At 38.8% G+C, this 19,361-nt stretch overlaps 1 protein-coding gene across 1 annotated transcript in view; it reads right to left on the bottom strand.

The window, feature by feature from the left end:
* LOC137396694 (uncharacterized) overlaps positions 1–18,991 on the bottom strand; it is a 41,962-nt gene extending 22,971 nt beyond the window's left edge. The window contains exons 1-5 of the mRNA XM_068083010.1: positions 18,936–18,991; positions 15,566–15,713; positions 6,877–7,100; positions 3,504–3,674; positions 762–847 (exon numbers count right to left, since the gene is read on the bottom strand). Of these exons, the coding sequence (XP_067939111.1) occupies positions 762–847; positions 3,504–3,674; positions 6,877–7,100; positions 15,566–15,713; positions 18,936–18,959 (653 nt within the window). The 5' untranslated portion in view covers positions 18,960–18,991. The remainder of the gene's footprint in view (positions 1–761; positions 848–3,503; positions 3,675–6,876; positions 7,101–15,565; positions 15,714–18,935) is intronic.
* Between the last annotated feature and the right edge of the window lie 370 nt (positions 18,992–19,361).

Here is a 19,361-nt window from a genome sequence, read left to right as displayed (position 1 = left end):
CTTGGGTTTTGATGAACTCGAGTTGCACAACTCGAGTTGTACAACTCGAGTTGCAAACTCGGCACAGTATAATTCGCCATTAGCTCTAGTTTTACAGTACATACATACATAGTTTAATTTCTATTAGCTAACGGGTGCCTATTGATGTACCATTGTTAATATAACCAGATCTACGGTTATTCTACCGTAATACCAATATATTGCACCTTACTTTTGAAAAGTCGTGTTGCGCGTTCACAACTCAAGTTGTGCAACTCGAGTTGATCAACTCGAGTTGCGAACACGCAACGCGAGGCACTGTAAGGCGCCATACATGTAGGGATAGCAAATAATTATCTGCCGACTATTTACCTGTTACTAAAGATCATGGAGAAGAGAGTATCTACAGACTGTCTACCTGTTGCTAGGGATCATAGAAAAGAGAGTAGCCTACAGACTGTCTACCTGTTGCCAGGAATCATAAAGAAGAGGGTATCTGCAGACTGTCTACTAAGGATCATAGAGAAGAGAGTATCTGCAGACTGTCTACCTGCTACTATGGATCATAGAGAAAAGAGTATCTGCAGACTGTCTACCTGCTACTATGAACATGGAGAAGAGAGAGTATCTGCAGACTGTGTACCTGTTACTAAGATCATAGAGAAGAGGATATCTGCAGACTGTCTACCTGTTACTAGGGATCATAGAGAAGAGGATATCTGCAAACTGTCTACCTGTTACTAAGATCATAGAGAAAAGAGTGTTTAACTACAGAACCATACCTTATCCTTCTCCAAGGCAACTGGCCATTGACAAACTCAACTAGCATGTAGAAAAGAGACCAGAGATCATCGTGCCTGCCCATCTCCTACAACAGAGACCAACATCTGCAGATCACATGTTTAGATGCTGATTTGTACATTTACACTTTACCTTATATACACCTCAACATGCAAATGCCCAACATATGATATGAATATTAGACCTTGAATGCCAAACTAATTTTCACTGTAGAAGCCTTGTAGTTTTGTGAATAAAAGTGGTTGGTGAAAATCTAAGAGCTAAAACCTGAAAATAATAAAGCTGAGTTGAATTAGTTTACCATTACCTAGTTAGAGTCATAGCAGTAAGTGAAGGTGCCGTTTTGTTGGAGTTGTGTTTCCACCAAGAGATTTGAAGTTGAAAAAGGCTTAGTTTATGATTTGAAATACATTTTTGTAAAGACCACGCCAAACCAACTCAAAATCTGACTATATAAAGTAGGTCAAAGTTTTAACCAATAAGATACAACATCACTATTCATTCCATTTCACCCGCTTATCAGCATGAACACAAAAGAGACTACTCACTCCATTGCTACAGGCCGTGTATGCGTAATCATTATAATAATAAATAATTAGTATTGATTTTAAATAGTCCCGATGTAAATGAGCCTAATGCTATTAGTGCTAGTTTTAAGCAACCTCTGGGAGAACAGATTACGTTATTAAAAGATATTATTGGTCAAATCTTTGTTGTACTCTGTCAATGACGCCTATCAAAATTAGCATTTTACCGATCTTGTGTAGGAAACTATGACAAAGCCAATTTTACTACCAATTTTCGATTTACGCCAAACCAATTTGGTCAGCGTGCAAGCAACTCCAATAAATTGACTTGGTGTAAACACACCTTAACTTTGCGTTGCCTTCAAACCAGTGCATCACTGAGCCTACATTTCCATTTCAACATTGCTTTTACAAATAATATAGTACTTTTGCAAGTAACATCATGTTCTTGTATGAATATATTTTGAAGTTTTGTAATGCACTTGTTTTAATACATTGTAACTACCCGCAGCATTTACTACCTGCAGTATTATTACCTGCAGTAGATATTATCAATTATAGAAGGGTTTTGACTAGTGGAATGAATTCAATGGATCAAAGCGAGTTCTTACAATGCAATTTGCACCAGCATACAACAAAGATCAATACGAGACTTGACTTTCATTTGTAAAATTTGGACTGTAGTTTCCTATTACCAACTATGTAACAGGTATGTTGTTACTTGTAACTAATATTTGCAAAACGCAACTGGCATTTGCTAATCACAAATGGCATTTGCTAATCACAACTGACAGTAACCACAACCGGCATTCGCTAACAATCATGAGCATTTTTTCTAACCACATTTGGCATTTGCTGTCCACAACTGCATTTGCTAATTACAACTGGTATTTGTTAATCACAACTAGCAGTTGGTAATCACAACTGACATTTGCTATTCATAACTGGCATGTTCTAACCACATTTGGCATTTGCTAATCACAACTGGCAGTCGGTAATCACAACTGACATTTGCTATTCATAACTGGCATGTTCTAGCCACATTTGGCATTTGCTAACCACAACTGCATTTGCTAGCCACAACTAGCATTTGAGAACTAGATACTTCACTGGTGATTTCACATGACGAGCTTTACAAATAAACGAAAATTTTGATGTTGTTACAGCGCTCTCTATATACTTAGTCATCGCTCAATGCTAGATACTGTTTACTATGAGATAAAGATCTTTATAAATGAATGAGTTGAAAGATAACCAGCCAGACCAACTCAAGTCATCAATGAGTGCTAATATTCGTCAACGGTGGCCTTAAGGCGTGGTCACACGAGCACCGAACCGACGTAGGATCGGTTCGGAGGCTGGTTCGGTTCGTGGCACATGTCACACGGCATCCGAAGTCACTTCGCTTCCTAGATACCATACGTAAAGAGACAGGACACGGTTTCATTAGTAGTTGTTATGTATTTGAATTAAATATTCCTATTGTAAACAAAAAACTTTGAGGAACAATTATAAATTATAATTAAACAGCAGATTTATCAGAAGATCGTTCGGCTGCTCAAAATAAATCACTCGATACAAATATTTTGCCAACCCTTCCCATCAACATAATTATATTTTTTTTATTTACATATGAATGTTTTTCTATGCTGAGTACATAACAAACAAAAACAGTCTTTATCATAGTACTGTGGTTTTACATAAATAAATCAGTCAATGATACTTCATCAGGATGAATATGACGCATTACTTATATTCTACACAAAAGAAAATCACAACCATTCTCTTACATTTATGCAAAACTTAAGTAAGTGCGACATCTTACATTTATGCAACACAATCACAAGTCCGGGTGAACTTTGTGGTAAATTGCTTCATATTGTTTATTTAACGAAATAAAAGTATCGTACCATTTCTTTTTTAACTTTACTCACACGCATGTAAGGAGAAATGTGAAGCGTGCTCGCTAGAATGCTAAAATTTTAACCAGCCAATAAGAGCAAGGGGTCGGCCACGAAATTTCGAGCAGTACCGAAATGGTTCGTTTCGGCTAGAAATGTCTTCGGCCGAACTTTTTACAGCTGAGAGCGACGCCGTTTTGCGTCATTTAGTTCGGTTCGGTCCTCGTGTGACCACGCCTTTACAAGGGCTACTTTACACAAATATAATGTAAGGCTACATGCATCCATAATTTACCTGGTTTCTATGAGCTGTGATTGAAGCATATCTGACAGTCCCTCTGAAGCCAGCAGCAGTGCGGGGCGTCCTAACATTGCCCTCAGAGTTGGTATATTGCCTGGCGAGACCAAAGTCTAGCATGTAGACAGTGTGCGTGTCGCCAGTTGATCGCCCCATCGCAAAGTTGGACTGAAATTTCATAGCCATATTATTTGAATTCTAAATTAATGCCTAAGATAGACTGAGTTCTTATAGATGGAAAGAGGTGTAATCAAGGCTCATTAAAAAGTATTCCTTTATGTGTTACGCTATGACAATATTAGACAGGTTGATTGGATGTTTAATGCCTATTGCAGGCTTATTGGAGCTTAAAGATATGGAGATTTGATTGTTCGGTGGTTATTTTTGAAAGAACACGAATTGAAAATCGCTACTATTCAAAGAGACATCATCGATCATATTAATGATATAATTGTGTAATGGCGAGTTATTTCACACTTGAAAATTTTTAGAGTGCGAGATTCTAGAACTAAAATGCATCTAGTTTTGTGAGCTCTTGATGCAAGACCTATAATCTCATTCCATGGCTCAACGCTCCTGGTTATTTATGAAATAAATGTTGTTACTTATTATGAGAACCAAATGGCTTTTTTTCAAGTAATATCACACAAAAAATATTAATAAAAGAATTAGGTTTTTTCCATAACAATATCATAATATATCACAAATCATCTACATGCAATATCGAATCATCTGGTGAATCTTTGAAATCGTGAAGCTCTAAGATTGATATATGACAGACTGAAAACAGGCGATAAAGGGCATATCAGCGTACACCAATCATCTGTGTGAAGATGCGGTGCTGTCTTTAGAATAATGTTAAATGAGACAACATTCTTTCCAATCGCTGTGACATATTCCAATTGAATACGACCCTGCACAAAAAATTTAGTAGATTTTATAAGGAACTATCAGTATTTCTCTATCATTTGTGATCGTTTTTGATGTTTGAGGTGATCTGACTGCCAGGATGTCTATCGACAAAACTTGATCGCAGTTCAAACACTCAGATCAAGCGAAAAAATGATTATGATGTCTATAGTTGCGAAGAGACTGACAGAATAGAGACGTGTAACACTGCAACTCGAACACAACAGCCGTTATCAATTATAGTAACTAGTGACTCCACAACCACAATTTCGCTTGATCTGAGCGGTTTAACTGAAATTAAGTTTTGTCAATTTGGTTTTGAAGCATCCTGGCAGTCAGAATACCTCAAAAATCACAAACAATCACAAAAAGGTAGAAAAATATCGAAACTTTTTAATAAAGTCTACTAATAATTCTGTGTAAGTCCATATTTAGGACGAAGAGTAAAGACAAGGATATTACACATAGCGCTAAACTGCTTTGTGTTCTTCACAATACAGAGCTGATGGTACTGTGATATATTGCTGCTGTCGATACTGATCACGGCTACATAAAGGTCATGACATTCCTATCAACAGACCGAGACCCTTGAGCATGGGAATAGAGCACTTGTAGACATAAAGACACTGACAGGGTGTAAAAGAGGCAACAGGTAACTGACAGCTTGAGTAGTCCAATACAAACACTCATAGTGCAGGCTAAATAAACAGACTATTGGAATATTGAGGAGGAAATAAAGGAATAATTAACAACCAGCTCAAAGTTACCAGGAATCAATACAACAAATGCTAGAGGCAATATGCAAATACATCTACTTTAAGGCAAGTCAACCTACTGTAGGGTTAGTACGACTAATATAGAAAGAGCATGCTATAGAAAACATGCTATTCATGGCAATGAATACTCACATAGATGCCTACAAGCTAAGCCTATGACAGATGGTAAGAGAGTATAACTCTTTATATAAATAGAGGCAAGCTTTTTACCAACTGTCAGGAAGCCAGACAGCATTGTTGGTGTGTTTAGTTTCATTAGCATACTACACGCATATAAATCTCCAAAACTGCTGCTGGCAGCCCATATGAAGGAGGGATTAAAAAAGATTAGGAATCAAAGAATATATTAGGGATGGGAAGTAAGCATCAGGAAATAGAAGATGCTGCCGGAAATAGCAGCTCCCTAAGGGCCTAACACGAAGGAACATTCCCTGCTGCCAAAGACCTAAGATAGATTAACATTAAGCTGTCCATTAAAACCCGGCTATTTTAATCTCACAATGCTGCCATTCTCGAAGGAAGTAGCTGAAATGGTGGGGAACCAACGCTACTTGACTGAGAGAGCGATGAAAGTCGTGCTTGAACAAGACAGCGCACCCTGGAGCCCTGGCAATACATAACTATTCATTCAGGCCTTTTCATATCGACCTCTCAGCTGATTTACCCTTTATCTAATGTCAAACAATAACATAAAAAGGACTGGAATGTTTGGAACAAAGGCATGCGTGATGCTAGCTTTATTCTCCTAAGCAGTGCGAGACAGAAGGCAGAGCCCGAACATAAGTTGGAAATAAGATGGAACATCGGCATACGAGTAAAGCTCATGGTTTGTACAGCTGAGAATACTAAGTGCACATGGCAAAAAGGTGTAAAAGCAAGACTCTATGGGATGCATAGACCTCTATGGGATGCATAGGCGTCTATGGTAATCATAGGCATCAATGGGATGCATAAACATCTATGGGATGCATAGGCGTCTATGGGATGTATGAACCCCGATGACACGCGTAGGCGTCTATGGGATGCATAGGCGTCTATGGGATGCATAGGCGTCTATGGGATGCATAGGTGTCTATGGGATGCATGGGCGTCTATGGGATGCATAGGCGTCTATGGGATGCATGGGCGTCTATGGGATGCATAGGCGTCTATGGGATGCATAGGCGTCTATGGGATGCATAGGCGTCTATGGGATGCATAGGCGTCTATGGGATGCATAGGTGTCTATGGGATGCATAGGCGTCTATGGGATGCATAGGCCTCTATGGGATGCATAGGCCTCTATGGGATGCATGAACCCCGATGAGATGCATAGGCATCTATGAAATACATAATCCTCTATGAGATGCATAGGTGTCTATGGAATACATGAACCTCCATGAGATGCGTAGGCGTCTATGGAATACATGAACCTCCATGAGATGCGTAGGCGTCCATGGGATACATAAACCTCTGAGATGCGTAGGCGTCTACGGGACGCATAAAAATAGATCTATGGAATGCATAGATCTTTATGGGTTGCATGACATTACAAAAAACTCTAAAAACTCTAAACGGCCTGAAGATAAAAATCAAATCTATGTATTCAGGCTATAAAAATTATACGTCATGTATTCAGCTATAAAAATTAAATCGATGAACTCGAGCTATGAAAGAGAAAACACAGTTAGCGAATAAAGACCTACCGGTTTCACATCCCGATGAAGAAAACCAACACTGTGAATTGCTTCTATAGCCTGCAGAACTTGGATACCTAGCCTCAGGGTAGTACTTAAAGTGAAGCGGGAGGCTGGTTGGGCCCTCCTCAACTCAGCCAAGTTGCGACCTTGGAGACTCATGACTACGTAGTTGAAGTTCTCATTGCGGCCACAGCCAATAAACCGACAGACATGCTGACGCAGCTGTTCCTCTGCAAAAAAGAGTATGACATTATTAACAAGTGGTAGTAAGATCAGGCATAACCTGCATGACATGGCTAGCAGGTGGTAAGATACGTAAGACATAGTCTCCAGTGACATGGCTAACAGATGGTACGCTCAGCCAAAACCTGCAGCACATGGTAGCAGGTAGTGAGATCAGGCATAACCTACAGTGACATGGCTAACAGGTAGTAAGATACATAAGGCATAATCTCCAGTGACATGGCTAACAGGTGGTAACCTGTTAGCCATGTAACTTGGAGCTCAGCCATAACCTGTGGTGACATGTCTAGCAGGTGGTGAGATCAGGCATAGCCTCCAATGACATGGCCTGTTGTATTGTCTTATCACGATAAGTCTTGTATCACAGAAAACACAGCTAACAGGTAAGAAGCACATAAAGGAACTGACTTAGTTAGCAAGCCCATAGCTATGGGTTATTAGACAATTATGCGATTATAGCACAGCTAAAAGAAAGCTGACTGCACAGCTAATATGTAACACATCTCCCTCACTATTCTGAATTTATGGTTAGTCATGACCTTGTTAGAACTTAGAACTGTCATAGTAATCAGGCCGTCTTCTATTACGAGTAGGATATCTGGGACTTTGTACTGGCCTCTCATCAGGTACAGATTGGGCAGGTTGGATGTTAAGATCATTTGAAGCTGTGATGATATTGTCATTGGTCGATGTATCATTAACTTGAAGTCTAGCTTGTAGCTGATTGGCATGTCGTCTCCATACACCACGGTCTGTTCGCACAGCATACAGTATGTTACCCAGCTTGTTAATTATCGTTCCAGGTATCCACTTAGGTCCAGAGCTATAGTTCCTTGCATAAACCAAAGAGTCTACTTCATACCGTGATGATGTAGAAGATGCTTGACCTGGTGAAAGAGTTTTCTTGTTCTGAATTGGTTTCAGCAAGGTCAGAGTATTTCTCGGCTGTCGTCCATGTAGAACTTCAGCAGGTGATTTCCAGTTCAAAGAGGGATGAGGCAAACATCTGTAAGTGGTTAAAAACAGTTGTAGGGCAGTCTTGATTTTCTCCCCTCCTGCACAATTCTTCTCTACAGACTGCTTAAGAGTCTGGACAAATCTCTCCGCTTCTCCATTCGATGCAGGATGGAATGCGGGAGATGTTATATGTTTAATGCCATGCATGGTGCAGAACTGGTCAAATTCATTTGACACGAATTGTGGGCCGTTATCCGTAACAATAGTCCGAGGAAGACCTTCATGTACAAAGATCTGTCGTAGCACGCCAATTGTGTCCTTAGAAGTAGTTTTTCCTACATCTAGCATAGCAACGTACGGATATCGGGAATGTGCATCTACACAAACCAACCACATCTGACCTTTAAAAGGTCCTGCATAATCCAAATGAATTCGTTCCCATGGTAGTTGGGTGGACGGCCAACTTTGGTAAGTCTTGGCTGGGTCATTAGCACAGATTCGGCAAGGTTCACAAGCTTTGATTAGCTGTTCTATGTCTGCATTGATGCTAGGCCACCATGCGTATCGACGAGCAAGCTGTTTTACTCTTTCTACACCCCAGTGTGATGTATGCAGCAAGTCTAACACTTTACTCTTCAGAGCCTGTGGAATGACAACTCTAGTAGTGCCATCACGTTGCAAAAGCACAGCCTCCCCATGAACAAAAAGAGACTCCCTCATATTCCAATATGGCCGCAAATGTTCATAGCTAGCTGTAAGCTTACTGGGCCAAAGGCCATTCAGTATCCACTCTTTCACTATCTGTAGTGATGTGTCTTTCATGGTTTCTTGTTTAACAGCCTCATCGTCAAGGGGGCCATGATCGAGCTCCTCTTGTATAGTGTGTGACACCTCAATGCTCTCCTTCTCTTCATCATGGTCAAACTTCGGGTCTGCCCCTATAGGTAACCTGGACAAGCCATCTGCATTGCCATGCTGTGCTGTAGGTTTGTACCTGATGTCATACTGATAAGCCATCAGTGTGAGGGCCCATCTTTGCAGTCGCTGAGCTGTTAAAACGGGGATATTCTTTTCTGGTGAAAACATGGCAACCAGGGGTTTATGATCAGTAATGAGCGTGAAACGTCTCCCATATAGATACTGTCTAAACTTAGTCACTCCATAGATGATAGAAAGCGCTTCTTTCTCTATCTGTGAGTAATTCTTTTGGTGCACGCTCAATGTCTTTGATGCATGTGCTAGTGGTCTTTCAGCTCCATTTTCTTCTTGTAGGAGTACTGCCCCAATTCCATAGTTAGATGCGTCTGTTGCTAGAACCAGCGGTTTACTCTGGTCAAAATGGGTAAGTTTGGGAGCCTTGATGACACTTTCTTTAAGAACATGGAAGGCCTTGTCACACTCGTCAGTCCAGTCAAACTCGACATTTTCACGAAGAAACTTGTAGAGGGGGGCTGCTTTGCTAGACAGGTCAGCAATGTATGAGCCATAATAGTTGATCTTGCCCAAAAACGCCTGTAGCTGTTGTAAGTTCTGTGGTCGTGGAAGCTGTTCAATAGCCTCTATTGCAGAATTCGAGGGAGTCTTGCCGTTCTTGTCTATTATGTGACCTAGGTATTCAACAGCATTCTTAAAGAACTCGCATTTCTCTCTTTGTATGCGGAGCCCATACTCCTGTAGTCTAGCTAAGAGTTTGTCGAGGTTAGACCAGTGCTCACTCTCACTGCTACCAGTGACAATCAGATCATCCAAGTATGCTGCAACTCCAGGTAAGTCAGCAATCATTGAGTCCATGCATCGCTGAAACTGTGCAGGGCTTGATGCCAATCCAAAACACATCCTGTTGTAGCGAAACAAACCACATTGAGTGTTGATGACACACAACTTCTTTGCATCATCATCTAACTCTAGTTGCAAGTAGGCATCTGCCAGGTCTATCTTGGAAAAGTGTACCCCGCCTCTCAACTTCTCTAGCAACTCTTCAAGGCTTGGTAATGGGTGTTGATCAATTGATATTTGTTGGTTCAACATCTTGAAATCACCACATATACGCACTCTTCCATTTGGTTTGAAAACTGCTACTATTGGAGCAGCATAATCACTAAAGTCCACATGTTCCAAAACACCAGCTTTAACTAATCGATCTAGCTCTTCTTTTACAGCTTGGCGTCTAGAGAATGGCACTACACGAGGTTTAGAAAAGCTTGGTGTGCTTCCTGGTTTCAAGCGTACTGGTACTTTTACCTTTTTACATCGGCCAAGACCTGTCTTGAAGACATCAGAGTACTTAGAGGAGAGTGCAGCGATTTTGTCCCTAAATCCAATAGGGTTACTTCCTGTGACAGTACAGGTAACATCACAACTACCCTGTGTCAATATAGCTAGCCCCTGCTGAGAGAGACCGAATTTGTCACTCCAATCTAGACCAAAAAGGTTTGAGCCTTGTGTTGTGTTTACAACAAGAAGTTTGAGATTTTGTTTTTCCACATCTCCTACCTTCACACTAACTGAACATTGTCCTTTAATCTGTAACTCACTCTGCCCATATGCTTTAAGATGGGTACTGACAGGTAAGAGGGGGGGTGATCCAAGACTTTGGTAGCCTTGCAAATCAACTATAGAGCAAGTAGCCCCTGTGTCCCATTGAAACATTGCATCATGACCATTGACAACAGTTTTGATCCAAACCTTTCTATTGACTCGTTGGAAAAGATTATCTGAAACTGCATGTACTGGATGATAAGGTTCACTTGCATCAGTGAGCACACTTAACACAGAGTTTTCAACTGTCCTAGCAGACTGTTCTGTCTGACTTTGTGCTGCTGTCTTAGCCATACAGACAGCCTCAATGTGACCTTTGACCTCACATTTCCTGCAGACAAATGCTCTGCAGGGACAATTTTTTCTGTCATGTTTAATGTAACAGCTAGGGCAAGACTTCAACATACCTGTGTTCTGTGCATTAGCTTGTTGCTTTCCAATGGTTTGTTGACCTCGGCGTGATCTTTGCTTGTACTGACCTGACATTTTGTTTACTGTGTCTTCAATAGCTGGAGAAGTTGTCTCCCCCTTGAGAATTTTATCGGTCTCCGTTGTCTTGATGAATGCTGTAGCCTTCTTAAGAACATCATTAAGAGAGGGATCAGCATCAAGTAGACACTGGCGACGTACATCAGCATGTGGCGTCTCTTTAATAATTATGTCACGAATTTGTTCATCAACATAACTAGTGCCACAGCCTGTGCTTTTGCACGTGAAAGCACAGTGCCGTGCGAGTCCACGAAGTTCTGCAGCCCAATCAACATAGGACTGACCAGTCTTCATCTTACATTGAGAAAATTCAAATCTTGCTGCCTGAACATGTATGGTATCTGCAAAGTGTTCATTAAGTTTCTCCGACAACTCAGTAAATGACTTGCTTGTAATATCCTCTGCGCCAAATAAGTTTGACAACAAGTCGTATGTCTCAGCTCCTACCCAAGATAGTAAGCATGCTCGTTTCTGACTGTCATCTACCACCCGATACACATTAAAGTGCTGATTGAAACGTTGAAGGTACTGGTTCCATTTTTCTTTACCCCTGTCGTATGCTTCAAACTTGGGTATGGCGACAGCTACTGGTATTGATGCAGCACTATCACTCTTGGTAGCTTCAAACAAGGAGATAAACTGCTTCTGTAGATCAGCGTTTTGCTGCTGGAACTGTTGTTGCTGTTTCTGCATAGCATCGATCAAAGCTTTTATGTTAGGATCCATAGCAAGACAATAGAAAAATGCTGGCTGTGAGTCCACAATGTTCGTTCCTGACACCAGTTGTTGTATTGTCTTATCACGATAAGTCTTGTATCACAGAAAACACAGCTAACAGGTAAGAAGCACATAAAGGAACTGACTTAGTTAGCAAGCCCATAGCTATGGGTTATTAGACAATTATGCGATTATAGCACAGCTAAAAGAAAGCTGACTGCACAGCTAATATGTAACATGGCCAACAGTTGATAAGCTAAGGAATAGCCTGCAGGTGTATGTAAGGTATAAAATATCTCCTCGAGCAAATTTATATGGTCATATCTTGAGAGGCAACTAACTAACTGTTTTACCAATTTTAATTCTGTCACTATTATCACATTTTCAATATGTGATCTTGGCCAACACGCATCAGGTAAAGATAAAAAACCATCATGATTATATATATACTTTTTTATAAACAGAAAGTGCCGCATAAGGACAACATCGCAGAAAACATTGACCGAACAATGTCGAGTGATAACCATGCTCATTTTCATAATTCTTGTCTTAATCTCCTGATATTGATCACTGCATGTAACGACTCAGATGTTAAAATCAGGCCTTTGAACATGTCAGCAAGTTTAGATCAGAAAGAATGAAGAGTGTCTCAAACCACTCAACTAAAGACAACTCCTCTAGAACAGCGGCAGAAGGTGTAACAAGATCTGCTGCAATAATGGATTATGTTGTGTTGCAACCTGATGCTTTGTACTAGAGCTTATCTCTCTTTACCCAACAAAGTTAGCAATAATAACAATACTAGTAATAATATCCATCATATAACACATGAACGCGAGTGCGTATATTTGCACATATTTACATAAGTATAGAATATCATTCAATGATATTTTCAAACGGTGATATGGCACGGAATAACACATGAACAACCAATCACGTGACGTGACATAACATGATGAATTTCCTGCGTCAAAATTTGCTGCGATGTCGCTGCTAACGCAAGTTATAGAGTTTAAAGTTGAAACGAGCTGGGTGTATGGTCATTTCCGGTTACACCTCCACCTTCTATGAGCTTACTAATATCCTACAATTAATTGGAGCTGTCTTAATTATTCCTAACAATTATCAACGACAACACAATGATACTTGGAGTAGTAACCCATTCAAACTAATAAAATTATCACTTCAAAAGATATTATCTTATACTTGAGGTCATAAAACTGACAATGTATGAACATTGGATATACCAGTCGTGTTGGCTTATATGGTAATAACTGGCTGCAGCCGTGGCCAAGAATATTAGCTCCTCAGCCTCTGTTACCTCCTATTACCTGTCTGCTTAGCATAAATTAAACTAACTTTGAATAGAATTTACTTGCTGCATGTTCTATTAAAGTCATGCATATTGTATTTAATTGAAAAGCTGAGAATTAAATCATTCTAATGAGATTGAAACTCAAAACAATTAAACTATTTTCAGTTTTTTTTTCAGTTGTTTGTTTTTTTTTCTTTCAAATTTTCAAGTTTTTTTGCTTCACATAAAAACCTCAGTATTACATGTTCGCAGAGACTGCTGTGATGATTTTTGTTTTAGATAAATATTCTAAATGATAGAAAATCTTCGGAAGAATCATTTGATATGCTGATATGATTTGATTGTCTTGCCTGGGTGGCACATAGCGACGGTAAAAAGCAAAAAGCTAATTGATCACAAAATGGTGAGGGTGTTAATGGTGAGGGTGTTAATGGTGAGGGTGTTAATGGTGAGGGTGTTAATGGTGAGGGTGTTAATGGTGAGGGTGTTAATGGTGAGGGTGTTAATGGTGAGGGTGTTAATGGTGAGGGTGTTAATGGTGAGGGTGTTAATGGTGAGGGTGTTAATGGTGAGGGTGTTAATGGTGAGGGTGTTAATGGTGAGGGTGTTAATGGTGAGGGTGTTAATGGTGAGGGTGTTAATGGTGAGGGTGTTAATGGTGAGGGTGTTAATGGTGAGGGTGTTAATGGTGAGGGTGTTAATGGTGAGGGTGTTAATGGTGAGGGTGTTAATGGTGAGGGTGTTAATGGTGAGGGTGTTAATGGTGAGGGTGTTAATGGTGAGGGTGTTAATGGTGAGGGTGTTAATGGTGAGGGTGTTAATACGTTTTGCCACGACTGTAACTTTCTGGCTTTGCACGGGTAATATAAAAAGTTTTTGCATAGAAAATTTATTTTCAATCAACGCTTACCACATTTATCATTCTAACTTCTAAATGAAGATGTTTGTTTATTTCTGTGTGTGCTATAGATTTACTTAGGCTGATGTTGTATTTACATATATTTATAATATTTTAGAGAAGTCCGGGCACATATTTTTCTTCTAGTACGCTAGCAGCCCTGTGTGCCATTAAAGATTGACAGGTGTAATAAGTATGTCCAACACTAATCAATAGTATGAAAATGGTCGCCTGGCATAGCGACACCTGTCTGCGAAACGGATGGTTCTAAGTTCAAGTGCAAAGTGGTTTTTCGTTCTTAGTAGTTCATGAGTGTGTATGCTAATCCCTGTAACTGGACATACAGCGGGTCAACAAACAAACACTAAAGATTATATGGATAGGGGATGTAAGATGCATGAATATGTTAGAGTTAAGTTTTCATAAAGCATAACAGACTGGAGTTTTGTTACCCTGGCTAAATTAATAAATGAAACAAAACTAAGCATCTCATTCGTTCGTGCACATTCAGTCAATCAGATGCGTAAGAGATACAGATGTAATTTTTGGTTGTTTATAATAACAGAAGGTCATCTGTCACTGACTGTACTATCTACTATAGGCTAAGATAGTAATCCGTCGAGTCGATCTTTCACAAAAACCTCATCTTCTCATGACGCTATCTCACATAACCTCGGTAAGCTAACAACAGTCAATAATACTTCAACTCTTAGCGAAACTTGAAAGTGTTTCAAGACCTGACAGTTTTGGCGCCTTTATATAAGTGGTTACTTCTTAATCTCATGCAATGACAGGCTCCCTGCCACGTGTGGTAACACAATAACTAATACAAACAACATATAGGTAATATCTGCTTCCACCGTGTACGCTCGAAATGTACACATGGCATGCTGTGGCAAAAATGGCTATCGTTTAATGAGGTATGGGATAAGTATCAATTCATCCTGACACAAACCCATAAATTTGGAGTTATCTTCTTTTTCAGAGATATGAGTCGGACATATGTAGTAATTACATTACCGATGGCACTCGAGTATCTTCAAAATAAATGTTTAACATGTGCAACAGCTGATAAAATAATCGATGATGTTCGATAATCGTAGATGAGGCATTAAAAGATTTTGGACTGCAGATTTTATCCGCTTATCGGTTATCGCCTTTCGTCATCCATTCCCATCACAGCAATGATAGCCGTAATTCTATCAAATTTGTGGATTTTGAAAAATTGGTATGAGGGAATCTATGTATAACACGTGCAACCAAAGCGAATTCTGCCTACCCATTGAAAATTCTAAATCACATATGAATTCCCATGATCTGTGATTATCAGCAATAAACTATTGGAATTATTACAGTGTCGATGGCATTGACCCCAGCTTATTAGCTTTCTTGCGATTCCTTTATGAGAGAGTTGATCATGAGAGTTGCCTGATAGCGGCATTCACATCATTTCTACACACTTGTTCCTAGCAATAAACTAGGTTCCTATGAAGCAAGTTGATCTTTTGCAAAGCTACAGCTGTAGCTGTACGACTCACCTTGCAGACGGCGTATGACAGCCACCTCCATCTTGAGCACCTGCTTGGCTTGCGCCGCTGACTCAAGTTTAGCGGCTGCGTGTTCTCTCGTTATCACATCAAACACTTCATAGATCTCGCCAAACCCTCCGCCTCCTATTTTTCTCAGCTACAGAAACACAAATGTGTAGCTTTTAAACTATCTGCTTTTCTAACAATATTACTACTAACATATATAACATATTATACTAACATAAATAACATATTATACTAACATATATAACATATTATACTAACATATATAACATATTATACTAACATAGATAACATATTATACTAACATATATAACATATTATACTAACATATATAACATATTATACTAACATATATAACATATTATACTAACATATATAACATATTATACTAACATATATAACATATTATACTAACATATATAACATATTATACTAACATATTTAACATAGTACTACTAACATTTGTGAATCTCTCATTACTCAACAGTAAAGATGTTTTTAAGGCTTTAAAAATTACTTGACTCAATTTAGTTTTCATCAAGAAATTAGCAATTCAATTTTCAACTATGTAGGAATCAATTCAATTCACCACAATTCAATTCTCAATACTTTAGCTATCCCAGATTCAACGAATTGATTCAATTCAGCTAGATAGCCAAAGTCGAATATTGATTAATTCTTACTAAAAATTGACTTATGGCAATATATCAAAATAAGAATAAACGTCAATCCCTAACTTACCTACACGCAAAAGATTTTCCACAAGAATTAATGCGTTTAAAAAAGAAAGAGTGTTTAATATTTTCCGGAGTTTAGGGAAACCAGCCGCAAAAGAGAAACGCTAACATTTTTGCAGTTTGACCAAAACACAGAAACAAATTCCCCAATGTAAAAATATTGCCATCATAAACATATATCTCAAGTCCGAGCTTGAAAAATTTCACTAGCTGAAAAACGTTTAGGTAGCTGTTTACAATTTTTTATCGTAAACACGAACTTAACATAATAGAAACTGATTGTATGCTATGATTCTTGAATAAAGGAAAAACTAACTACAATGTAGCTTGTTTATTTGGCAAAACGATAACCCAATATCTCAAATTTATTATAGCAAAGTTCTGGCTAGATATTTTTGAGAAGTTTTGGGTCAACTCTGTGATCCTTGATTAAAAATTTAGTATGTGTAAGTATGACGCAAGCCGGTGTAAAGGCTTTCCGTAGCAAAAGAGCTAAGGCAAATATTTATAGATTATACAAAACAATAAATATAAACATGATAATAAAAGCATAAAAATAAGCATACCTTTCCGGATGACCCATGCGTATGCCTGACTACATTTCATTGTACCGCAATAAAAACAGCCTAAGCTCATTGTAATTGCGCAGGAAAATCATAGAGCTATATAACGAATATAGCGCTATGCATAACAAATATACAAATCTGAGCTATATTAGCGAATAACACATACGAGGAAAACAGTCTAAGCTTATTGTAATTGCGCAGGCAAATCATAGAGCTATATTCGCGAATAACACATACGAGGGCGATTCAATAAGTAAAGATAAATAATTTCCTTAATAGTTTAAAACTTCTTGTGGCACATGCATAATGTTTTAGTTGTTTATTGTTTAGTGTTTTAATCACATTGTAGGCCTAATGGTTTTAATCACTTTGAGGCTATCCATTTTTAGACTATTTCAAAATGGCTGCCTCTATTGAAATTTGCTCACAGATTAAAAAGAGAATAGGATTTTTGTTAAGTAAATGACTCAAGTCCAGTGACATTTATAGGAGAATGAAAGCTCAATATGATGACAGCTGTTTAAAGCAAAACAGAGTTTTCAAATGGGCTAACAATTTTAAGGAAGGACCTTTAGTGAGAATGAACCAATGTCAGGTAGGTCAAAAGAGGCAGCCACAGCAACCAATTTAGATGCTGTGGACAAGCTAGTGAGGGCAGGCAAGAAGATAAAAATCAAGGAAACTGCTGAATCATTGAGTATATCCATTAGAACAATACATTCCATTCTTTATGAAGACGTTGGGTACTCAAAGGGGTGCTGGTAGGTACCTAAAATTCTCAGTGATGGTAACAAAGCTAAACAATTGAACGTGTTAAGAAAGAATCTGCACAGAGATGGTGCAAAGAGACAGAGATCCCTGTTTAAACAGACTTAAGATGAGACCACACAGGTGGCACACAGGGAGCCAAACTTAAAGCAGCAGTCTTGGCAGCAGCATTGAAATAAAAATATCCATCATCTCCTATCACAAAAAGGTTCAGAGCACCCATGTCTCAAGAAAGTGATGTTTGCAGTGTTTTGGGATGTGAGAGGCCCCCAATAGAATAAGCTAAACAGTGAAAACTACCACCGACTGCTACACCAAGTCAAGAAGGACACAAAGAACAAGAGAAGAGCCATGCAGTCTTGTGTCCCACCAAAATACTACGAGATACCTCAATGCTACTCAAACCATGGAGACCTTCAACCAACTAGGATGGCAATTTGTGAACCACCGACCTTACGACCCTGATCTTGTACCTTTTGACTATCACTTCTTTGGTGCTCTAACATCCAGAGCATACGGTTGAAAATTTACGACGAGGTTAAAGCTACTGTGAGCGAATGATTGCAAAGGCAACCTACAGAATTTTATGCTGATTGGATACAGAAACTAGTACTAAAATGGCAGAAATGACTTGACTTGTTTGGCAATTATGTTGAATAAAGTATCAAACTCCTGCAACTTGACTTACAAAAAAACTATTCTTATTTATTGAATTCCCATTGTACTATTGACCAATGAAGTATACGCAGTTATAATAAAGGTTTGCAAAAACTTGTGCAGCTGGCGTCTTTGGACTGCACTAACTTTCGTTTCGATACACATTATATAACAGATTAATTTACTTAAGATATGGCTGTCCATGATGGATTTTCCATCGACACGCTAATTATCATAATAGCAGTAATAATAAAGGGAAGTGATGCATTTTGACTTGAGTCGTTTTGCTTATCGAAAATAGAAAATCGCGTCATTTCATCTATGGTAACAGTAAAGAGCCGATTCAATTCTTATTGGTAGGATGTGCCAAGTCAATTCTACAGTAAGTAAAATATACCGGAAAATCGATTCAATTAAATTGAGTTGAGCCATGAGGCTTACTTACACAAGCATGTTAACTGGAGTGCCCATCTCTGCTTATCAGTTGAACATAAAATCAAAATACTACAGAGCCTTGGCATAAGAACTACTAGCTTTAAAAGAATAAAAAATGGTTAGACTGCTATGTCATATAGATCATATATAAACTGCTAAAACAACCCAAAGCAAGTTTTCGTCATGTCTTACCACCCTCCACCTTTCTCTAATCATATCATTAGGCCTCAGCAGATCCTCTTGTGCTTCATTATCCCCGGCCATCACTGCTATCAGGTGTATCCAATGTGGCCTGTTTTGCACTTATTTTGGCTTCATATTATCCACCAGGTTAGATTTGCTAAAACGTCCAAAGTATTGCAGAATAAGGCTGTAACAGTACTGACATAACAACTACAAAAATTCTTAGTAAGCATGTAGATAGAGATATACAAATTGAAAACATACTATTTTCTGTGCCGTAAAATAAGAGGGTTGTCTGTGAGAAAATTACAATTGTCAATGTCAAATGACAATTAAAATCCCAGTAACATTAAGGTTTGCTAAAACGTAATGAATTAAATAGACTCTCAAAAACTAACTAAAATAGACCTTCAAAAGTTTTATAAGTAAATCATT

Source organism: Watersipora subatra, chromosome 5 (genome assembly GCF_963576615.1).
Source record: "Watersipora subatra chromosome 5, tzWatSuba1.1, whole genome shotgun sequence".
Classification (NCBI taxonomy): Eukaryota; Metazoa; Bryozoa; class Gymnolaemata; order Cheilostomatida; family Watersiporidae; genus Watersipora; species Watersipora subatra.
Note: the sequence above shows the minus strand (reverse complement) of the source record. Positions and strands in the feature narration are given on the sequence as shown.